This window comes from Sparus aurata, chromosome 14 (assembly GCF_900880675.1).
Source record: "Sparus aurata chromosome 14, fSpaAur1.1, whole genome shotgun sequence".
Classification (NCBI taxonomy): domain Eukaryota; kingdom Metazoa; phylum Chordata; class Actinopteri; order Spariformes; family Sparidae; genus Sparus; species Sparus aurata.
In genome coordinates this window covers 2,299,394-2,310,233 of record NC_044200.1, presented here as the reverse complement: position 1 = coordinate 2,310,233, position 10,840 = coordinate 2,299,394, and the positions used below count along the sequence as shown (strand labels likewise).

At 42.5% G+C, this 10,840-nt stretch overlaps 1 protein-coding gene across 1 annotated transcript; it reads left to right on the top strand.

The window, feature by feature from the left end:
• Window positions 1–1,679: 1,679 nt before the first annotated feature.
• Window positions 1,680–10,781, top strand: tmem121b (transmembrane protein 121B). The gene is made up of 2 exons (XM_030440412.1): window positions 1,680–3,186; window positions 4,701–10,781. The coding sequence occupies exon 1, from the start codon at window positions 1,742–1,744 to the stop codon at window positions 3,068–3,070; it is 1,329 nt and encodes a 442-aa protein (XP_030296272.1). The 5' UTR covers window positions 1,680–1,741; the 3' UTR covers window positions 3,071–3,186; window positions 4,701–10,781.
• Window positions 10,782–10,840: the final 59 nt, after the last annotated feature.

Below are 10,840 nucleotides of genomic sequence, written 5' to 3'. Positions count from 1 at the left end.
CTGCAAATATAAAGCCTACTGCTGGATATTTGGGTGTCATGGTTGATTTAGATCTTTAATTTGGACCACACATCACAGAACTTGTCCAGTCCTGCATTATGCATTTAAGAACCATCTCCACAGTCAAAGCAATACTGTCACACTCCAACCTGAAAAATGTTTTCATTCACTGATGTTTTCTTGACTGGACTACTACAGATCCCTCCTTTCAAGCATCAATCACGCGGCTCTGTTCCGCCTCCTATTCGTCCAGAATGCCGCAGCTAGGCTTCTTACTGGTTTTAATAGATGACATCACATCACTACTATCCTAGCTTCTCTTTACTGGCTACCTGTGCGTTTTAGATTTTAAGATGTTGCTTATTACTGTCAAAGCTTGTTTGGGTCTTGCCCCAGGTTACATAGTAGAAATGCTGCCCATATGTGCCTATAAGCAGCCTAAGATCCTAGGGTGGGGCCCCTTCTGGTTGTCCAAAAGTTGAGGCCCAAAGGGCCCCTCGACTTTGGAATGACCTACCTGAGGAGATACGGAAAACTTATTTTAAACCTCACTTCTTAAAACCCACTTTTGTAGGCTTGCTTTTATCAAATCAAATCTATTGTATTTATATAGCCCTAAATCACAATCACATTGCCTGAGTGGGCTTTACAATCAGTGAACATCATCCTCTGTCCTTAGACCTTCGATTCGAGTTAGGAAAAACTTGCCCTGTTGATGGAAAAAAATGCTTTAACGGGTAAAAAAAAAAGAAGATGGAAGAAAACCTGAGGAAGAGCCACAGAAGAGGGATCCCTCTCCCAGGACAGACAGACATCTGACAGATATTGCATGTACAGAATATCTGATACAAATTATAATAAATGTAAAGTCTGTGGATCCAGGAGTCGACTGAGCAGGCCTAGACATTGCCAAGAAGTGCCCGAGCCACACAACCTCCTGGTCACCACCGTGGTGCCCTGGAAGAGGACACATGAGATAATTAGCAGTAAAAGAGAAAAAATCGGAGTAGGAGGAATCACATTTGACAGAAAGACGGATATAAGGAGATAGTAAAACAGAGGAGAGCTATGATCCAGTGGAGCCCAGGGTGTGACAGTCAAGGACTAACTCAAGGTTAAATCAAGGAAGAAAGTTTTGAGTTGAAAAAATCAACACAATGACATTTTTGATAAATATTCATCAGTTATTTGGATCTAATGACTGTGTGGGTTAAACCAAGTATTAGAACAAGTGGAACAGTCAAGCAGAGTTTGAATCTCTTCCCCAGTTCCCCTTTCCATTCATAAATTCCTCCCAATTCACTGCTGATGATGCTATGGAACATGTGTTCAAATGAATTCCAGCTAGAGTTCCATCATAAAAAGCATTGCACTACACCACTGCAGCAGGGACGGGCTCCGAGCAGCTCAGTGTGGCCCGGATCACCACCCAAACGCAACACTGATGAAGAATATCAGGGCAGCCTATGTTTCTGTATGAGACCAGAAAAACAAGAATTAAAAAAAAAAGTAAAAACAAGAAAAAGTGAATGAGTTCACTGTGACAGACTGTGGTTGGAGTGAACACTTGGATCATATTTTTATCACAATTTCTTTGCCCTGTTTTTCTGACTTCTTTATTGTAATGTTTCTCTTCTGTCAGTAATCTGGTGTTCTGTATGAAGGGGTGTGTGTGTGGGTGTGTGTGTGTGTGTGTGTAAAAATAGAAATCATGTATACAAAACCGTAGGCGTATTAATAAATGAAGATAACCATTCGCCTATACACAGAAGCAGAGGGGCTGAAGCAGCCCTCAGTCCACGCCTGTCTTTGCGCATGTCTCTTTCTCTTCACCTTTAAAAGCATCAGGAAGGAAGAAAAAGGAAGAAAGGGAGGTGACCGCACAAATACAATGATCTCAGAAACTGACAACGACAATCCGAAGGCCGAGTACCTCCGATCCGAAGCGAACTACTGCCCGGACTCCCCCGTCTCCTCTTCTCCGGAATTTGGGCAGCTGAGCAGGAGGCGGGACACCCAGACCACCAGCGGCAGCATCCTCCCGGAGGAGAGCGGCAGCATCCAGCCCCTGGTCTCCTCAGCCGCGGCCGCCGCCTGCATCATGACATCGGGGGAGTTCATCCAGACCGCTCCCCTGCTGGCGCACAAATCCAAAAGGAGCCTGCTGTACAAGGCGCTCTGCTTCCTCCTCCTTATCTTCCAAGGAGGCATTCTGGACTTCTACCTCATCATCTTCACCGACCTGTACTGGTGCTCATGGATAGCCACGGACCTAGTGGTCATCTCGGGCTGGGGGATTTTCTTTATGAAGAACGCGCGGAGCAAGAGAGAGCGGGCCTGCGGCTTCCACCAGAAGAGCTCCATCTTCGGTTGCAACCTCGGGGAGTTCACCTACGCCTACCTGGCTTGGCTCATCTATGTCATCGCCTGCACCCCGAAGGTGGTGCTCATCCTGGAGACCTCCATCCTCGACCTGATCGCGCTCAAGGTCCCGTGCGGAGTGACAGGCTTCAAGATCATCATGCTGCTGTCAGCGCCGCTGCTCTTCTGCCTCATCAACTCCATCATCGAGGATTTAAACGGGGCGACGCGGCACCACTCCCAGAGCTGCTTCATGAGCACCTGCCTGGACCTGCTGGACAGCTTCACGCTGGTGGAAATGCTGCTCAGGAGCGAGATCCCTAACCTCTACCTGAAATACACCGTCATCTCGGTGTATTTCGTGGCCCTTGCGGTGCCGGTGATCTGGCTCTACGAGCTGACGGCGTCGGAGCTGCGCTGCCGGTGGCTGTGGGCCCGCTTCTCCACGGGCCTGGTGGTCAACGCACCCCTGCTGGTGGTCAGGTGTTTCCAGGTTTACGTCTACAAAATGCCGGTGTCGGTGTTCATGTTCAAAAACATCTTCTTCTTGGCGTGTAAGTTCCTGGAGCTGGTGGAGCAGTGCGTGGCGGTGCAGGGCGTCCGGAGGCTGACCAGCGGCAGCAACCCGGCCCAGTTCTCCCACTGCGTGTCCGAGAACGACATGTGTCCACACGGATACGTCAACACCTTGGCAGTCACCCAGTCATAAAGCCCGGCTGGCCCGCCTGTGCTGATAGCAGGAAAGTAGAGAATCTGTGCTGCGTTCCAGACACAGCTGGAAATTGGAAAATCCCAATTAGGACCGAAATAAAACCTACGTGTAAGGTACTGAGGCAACAATGCAACAGCTTAGATACACACAACGGTGCAGGTTAAAGTAATACACTTTGCATAGCTATGTCAACAAGTCAATTTACATTGGAGTCAAACACTGAATTAATCCAAGCTGACTAAACTCAAAGAGTCAAGTCACCCAAATTGCAAAAGTAGGCTACACATTTTCTCAGGTACCTCTGTGATGATTTAGGATGACGTCCTCCACCTCTGTATTCTGTAGTGGCAGTGCTCCTTGGGTAAATAGTGAACTGTGGGCCACTGTCCAGGTCCTTTGCACCCAATTTTAGTTTGGTTATACATTGATTAACCACTAATTTATCTGAGGACATGCATGTCAACTCAAATATTATAGTGATAATATAGTATTCAGCAAGATCATAAAACTGTACCTGTTTAAGAGAGGGGTGTTGTTGAGGGGCCCTGGGGCAGTGAAAATTACGTTTCAAAAATTCAATGGTAACATGTCTTTTTTTTACTGCGGACGACCCTCAGATCACACTGACGGCAGTTTTTCTTGTAACTGCCTTGTAATAAATACTTTGGGGAAAAAAGTGGATTGTCTGAAAAGACTGAATTACATCCATAAAGGCAGAAATATCTAATATTATATATAATATAAATATTTGTTAATGTATATAAGATAGATAGATAGATAGATAGATAGATAGATAGATACTTCATCATTAAGCAGACTGCTAATATAATGACCACATAAACAGAGTCACTATGAGACTTCACACTTCTAATTTGCTGATTAGGACTAAGGGCCCCTTGCTGTCTTTGGGCCCCCCGGGCAGCTGTGTAGTAGTTTGCTTATATCAAGGGCTGACTGTGATTCAGTGCAAACTCCTTCACTGATTACGAACCATTTGTGCAGGTGTACCTTAGAATTTTATATTTGTCGTTAAAACTTGCAGAGATGTCGCTCACACAGCTTTAAGTTAAGTTTACTAAGAGGCTTAAAACAACACTTTTATCTAAACAGCCCATCAACTCCATTTGAAATGTTATGTGCAGATTTGCAAATATGTAATATGCAATGTTATCCTATGCACATATAATCAGCTATTTTAAATGCTGCCAAATACCATCTACAGGGCCAAATTAACCTGGTCTGGAACCATGACGTAAGCGTTTGAGCCCCTATTGAGGATTTATTACATTTAGACCTATGTCACATCTATAAGAAAAGGCCCCCAGACTGGATACAAATGCAGGTCACTTGCCATTGAGTGGCTTCATAATGAATTAATGAATCACTAAATAACTATGATCTGTACAACCTGAGACCTTTGGGCCCTTGAGGGTCTGGGCCCCTGAGACAGTTGCACGCTCTGTAATTTAGTCATCATCAGCTGTGTTATGCACATAACCCCATTGGGGTTATGAAGAATATGAATTATGTTGCAAACCCATAATCTAGGGATTCATTATGATAGGCTAAAAACTTTTCAAAGCACTTTGATTCTGTGTTGAAGTTTACAGTGTTTGTTTCTATGCAGGCATGATGTCAGATAACTGCATCTCTGAAACCTTGGAGCTTTTCTGTTTGGAGTTCTTGCTTTCAAGGCTGATAACATTTTACATGAAAGGACAATGGATTTTCCAATTTTTGTACATGTCTGGAATGCATCATCTGTACCAGCCTTACAATGCTCCCTTTCCAGACCAGTCTACAGGTGCTACAGTCAAACACGACACCTGCAATAGCCTACAACAAATGGAGAAGGAACTGTAGTGCAGGACCTTGTTGAGTTATGTGTGTTCAGTCTGTGAGCTTCGTCGCTGCACTTGGATAGAAGACAGAGCGACAGCAGCTGGACTGTGCGTGGTGTTGAAACGCAAAGTGCAATTTGAAGAATTCCTCTGATCTGAGTCACCAGGACTCTGCTCCATCCATGTACATTAGTGTTTTCTATTGATGACAGTGTTGTCTGCTGGTCTGTGCTGGTCCTAAACGCTGTGTCTGGTACTGAGAGTAGAGTAGATGTGTGTGTAAGTCAATGCCTGAATAAAGGTCCAACAGTGCCATGACAAACAGGTTTTCTACAGCCTTTTCAAATGGACCCCTGGCCAACAAGAACTAATGTTGGTATCGCTGGCTGTGCTACTGTTTTACTACTTTGACTTTTCTGTCATCCTCTGGATCAAAGATCACTGGCTACTGTTCACTTGGACATCTGTGATTTTTAAGCGCAGTACTTCTCTGGGTCATCTATGGGCCAAGCTCTTAGTCTATCCACAAAACAATCTTTTATCATTTGTTCATAGGCCTACAGTATTTCGTCTTTGCTTAAAGATGATGACAAGTATATACAAACCTAGCAGACTCTGATAAAGTTTCTGTCATTTTGAACACTCTGGTTTACATTTGATTCTTAGTACTTTGAAATGATTTTATCATCCCTCGTCTTTTTCCCCTTTTTAATAGATTTTTTCAGAGAAATGTGATTTCATACATTCTAGTGTATCATTACACTGTAAGTAATCATTGATTACTTAAGCCAAATCAAATTTTGAGAAAGGAAATCCAAGTCATATTCTTGACCTGTTAAGTCATAACTGCTACATAAAACTGCTCTAATCATTATTTTTATGTTAACAGTGGATTAGATGGCTTTGTGTAGTGTACTGTTGTGAGGAACCCACACATAATTATTATTCCTCTCAGCTCTAACTGGATTTCTAGCTTCTTTTGGCTCATAAATTCAAATGTGTGTCTGCTGAATGTGTGACAACATTCACAATGACAACTCCATCAGTTATTCAAATGTCAGTTTTGTTTTTTCATGTTTTGTAACTGGTGACACAGATCTACATGCTCATTGTCATTGTAGAACAAATGGTGGTTGCAGTAACTGCACCCATCATCTCAAAAGCGCTGTGTTGAGTTGTGTTGTAACTCTGGGCTTGACCAACAATGTCCCCCTGCTTCCAGTTGTTATGCTAAGTTAGGCTAAATAGATTTCACCAGTCTCCAGGACAACACTTTGGCAGTTGACGTTTCTTCAAACCATAGTTTCTACAACATTACACATTAGGTTTATGACTAGACTGTCATATCAGCAGGTGGAGGGAATGGTGGTGAAGTTACGGGCAAGAAGGCTTTCAAACCATTCACCACAGCTCAAGACTGTTTCAATATTTTTAACTGAGAAACTGGGTGGATATTTTTAAAGGGGCTCGCGTTGTTCTGGAAGCTGGTTGTTGGTTTGTGTTAGCCATTTCTAAACGACCGTAAGCTAATGTTGCTCACTGTTAGCAGAGCAGTGGGATTAGCTAAGAGGAGGCACTCAAGAACATGAATAAAGTCCCATCTTGCGGACTGCTGCCAAGTCCTTCACAGTCCAGCAACATGAAACAACTTCTACAAAACATCAACAGGCTTGTGAAGGCAACTGAGAGAGACGGGGAAGGTCTCATTTTTCAGATCAGAAAAATTATTGTTGACAGCAGGTTTGGACATCTCCAGCTGTGTTTGTGGTGACCAAAACTGGTATTCAGAAGCAGAGACAACATATTTTCTTAACCCTAACCATGTTTTTTTGTGCCTAAACACAACCAGAACATGAGCACAACACTGTCCCATCCTAAAATTGAAAACGAAACGTTAAGAATCAAAAAGTTGCAACATAAAAGAAAGGCAAGGTTTCAACATATCCTTGGCTGGCAGAAAGGTACACCTCCAACGTCTATTCTGGCAATTGGGTTGGGCTCAGACCTGTCTGTACTGGATGCACAGAGATTAACATCAACATTATTTGATCTGTTCATCTGACTTTTGGTAAAGACAGTCATCTACAAGGCTGTTCCATTGAGATGAACCATTGCATTTAAACAAATTAAAAGTAACATGCATGATGGGTTGTGTTGAAAATGTATGTGGACGTTTACACACTGCTGAGTTCAGATGGGACACCTTTTTCCAGGCACTACTGGGAACAGTGATTCCGAGCTCCCTCTCAGTGGGTCAGTGCATTATTTACAGCAGGACATTTACTGCACTATCACTGCAGCTTTGTTTAAGTAACAGTAGGTACGGTATGTCATGGTGTGATCTGTCCATGATAAGCTCCTCGATAAGCTGCTAGTGATGTTGTCTCTAACAAACATGACTAATCAAAGTATATTAGTTTATGTGACTGAAGATTATGTTAGGGTGTTTAGCTGTATGGTCAGTGGGGTATTTTAGTGCCTATAATTTTACTGTGAATGGAGTTCATGAGGTGAATTTAATCATAGTGAGGGTATCTGTGCAATTTGCCAGTTTTATTTGCTTCTCTGTCATTGATCAGTGTTTGCAGGTCAGAGGTTGTGACTGTGTGTGTAGAAAGATTGCTGAGGGGTCCAGACTGATGAGGAGGAAACCCACCAGAAAGGACCGAATCAGAGTTTTATCAAGATTCAGTTCTACAAATCACACAAACTTTTTGTTGTTGCTGTTGTTTCAAAGTGTACTATAGTGTCTTACATATTTGCTTACCTTCTAGGCAGTCATTTGTTTCTCATTATTTCAATACAGTATTGAAGTTGAACTTGCAGACTAAATTGCCCCCCGGGGACAAATAGTGTTCTTTGAATTGAATTTGTCATTGGCACAATCCAGTTCCATAGCTCCATAAAGGAATGGTTTTCCCAGTTTAGTGTTGAAGAACTTGACTGGCCTCCACAGAACCCTGGCCTCAACCACTTCAACATGAGCCAGGCTTTGTCACCCAACATCAGTGGCCAGTGGACACATGGATGATATAATTGGGTATCTACACATATTTTTGCCCATGTAGTTGTTCTACAGACTGAACTGAAAAATTAGTGAATCACAAAATAAGAATGAAGTATGTAACTGTGACAACAATATATAACATTCAAGGTGATGTATGTGACGTATGTGTAGCTCCAACCAATGTGAGACAAGTTTCAGGTCTCTGCAGGTGACTTCCATGCTGTATTGAAACAAACTGATAGTGGTGACTGACTGGAGGAGCTTAGAAAATGGCCAGCATCGATGCAAAGTATATTGATTGGTGTGTAAAACCAGCCTCATATGCAAAACCCAAGTGTGACTCACCATTTAAATCAATTTGAAACTCCTGGTCTAATTTAAAGGTACAGTGTCAGAATGTTATAGCTCCCTGTGCTTGCTATTCTAAATATAGAAAATACATAGATTTTGAGATTTGGATCCAGAGAATTGTTCATGTGCCTTTGACACACCAAAATGACTAACTTAAAAAATAGTGACTGTATTGGCTCCTTCTGACTGTGCCATAGATAAGGGCTGGCTAGAGTCATACACGCAATATTGACTGGCCAAATATATACAGGCCCTCCCAACAGGTTTGGCACTGGATTAAATCTAGGTTTAATCAACATTTTGAACTGGATCTAGATAGCTTTTGAACCTAAGATATTTTCATATGCAAGGTTTTGTTGCATGTTCTTGAAAGAACCTTCAGCTGTTAGGAAGCTTTAAAAGTAGTTTTATGCAGGAAGATAAGTTATGCAGTGAACTTCTTATAATGGACACTCTGGTAACCATCACATTTTTAGCTTTTGGCTGCTTCTGTATGAGGAAAAGCAGATAACAGGAAGAGGTTTCCTTTTGACCAATGCAAACAAACAATCCCAAGTGTTGCAGTCCTGTGCAGATCATTCTATGTGCTCTTCACTCCAAGTTAAAGCTGAATTCTGCTGGAGCATGCAGCCTCCTCTTTTTTGCATTTTTGTCTCTTAGTTAAGTCCACCTCACACATCTTTCAATTATTTTCCAACTACTTATCATGTTGCTAACATATCTGTCTGCACCTATGTACTGCAGATAGCTGTCTGAGATCATGCAGGCTGCGACCTGTGGGTCAGTTTAATCGAAGGTGTGGAGGAAGGGATAGGACTCAAGTTCAATCATTTCAGCTGCAGGCGATCAAGGGATTGTTTTCTTAATAATAAGACATAATAATGAGTATTGTTATCATAGGGTGGCTTGGCTCAGCTTCAGAGATAAGGGGGGAGTTCAGTCATCTGCGGGGAGCTCGGAGTAGAGCCGTTCATGTTTGAAAGAGCCAGTTGAAGCTGTTCAGGCATCTTGTTAGGATGCCTCCTTGGCGCACCCCTTGGGAGGTCTACCAGGCACGAGTAACTGGGAGGAGACCCTGGGGCAGACCCAGAACTTGCTGGAGGGACATTATATATCCCATCTGGCCTGGGAAATTCTCAGAAGGGGCAGGTAAGCGTTGCTGGGGAAAAGGAGGTCTGGAATACCCTTCTAAGCCTGATGCCTCCTTGACCTTGACCCCGGATGGATGGATGGATGGATGGAATGAGTGTTTATGAACAATAAAACTGATAATAATTAGTTTGAAAAGACACCTCATTCTCTTACTCAGCAGCTAGTTAGCTCAGGTGTCCTCACCAGACCTTAATGTGGAACATGGTCACATGACAGGTAATTGTATAAAGGAGAAATGGTTACCCCGTCTCCACTGACGCCTGATCAATGACCTTTGACCTCTTTCCACTGGATGCTGTGGTTTTGGTCAGCTGATATTGTGTTTCTGGTGTTTCTTCTCCAGGATCCTCGTTGTTTCACTGCTCCAGTGATCCCCACAGTAGTCACATGTGAGGCCACGTCCATTTTTACATGAATTAATTAATATAATGATAACTGAGGTATCTCCATGACAAATACTCTACCTGCTGATGCAGACAATGAGATGTGGATCTTGACATTATTTTGACAAAATACTTTTCACAGGGTCCACAATGAGCTTTCACTCTCAACAATCAAACATAACCTGGATGGAGACATGATTTAGTTACCTTTTTATTTGTTGCTGACTTCAAGGTGCTGTTGTGAAGTTGGCCGTCATGTTTTACCTTTCTGGAGGATTACAGATCGTAGAGCCGCTGCTAATCACAAAATATGACATGTTGACTACTAAAGTGGTTCTCTCAGCTTTGTTTTTTATGCTGCACTGAGAACAGCTTCTGTCTGTTTATTGCTTATCATATATTGCCAAAGTATTGAAGATATCATATTTTATACAGTTTTGTATTTCCTTGTGCCAGTAATCTACTAAACCTCTGTATATGTGTCCCGGGCTGCTGGAAAGGCTCACTATCATCCTTTTTTTGGATTTGCACATGAAGCTTATCACACAGTGGAATCACAAGCAGGACCATTTGTTTGCATTAAACTTTAAACTGCAGTATAGTCGGCCTTTAACCTGCATGAACAAGCACAGCGCTTAGCCACACTTAAACTACCAAAGGCTTTCATGGACATGGATATTCTAAATGAGCTAATCATGCTTCACAGATTTGAATATTTTCTTTTTCAGCCTACAATTAACATGCAATGACAAACTCAATGTGTGCAATTTAAACCCTGTTCTGTCTTATATGGGTGTTCCTTTTCTGAAAACCTGTTTACAGGAGAAGAACATTGCTGTTGTTTACAGATAGGATTCTACCTGTACTGTTAAATTGTGTGGTGACTATCTGTACTGATATAATCCAATGTATCTACTGTAGTTGTAAGACAGAATTCTATGTGGTTGAAACCTAAAATAAATCTGAAGAACGTACTTATGTGAAGCGATTATTTATTTTGTATTCAGAGGAAAGCGAATGACCCATAAACAAA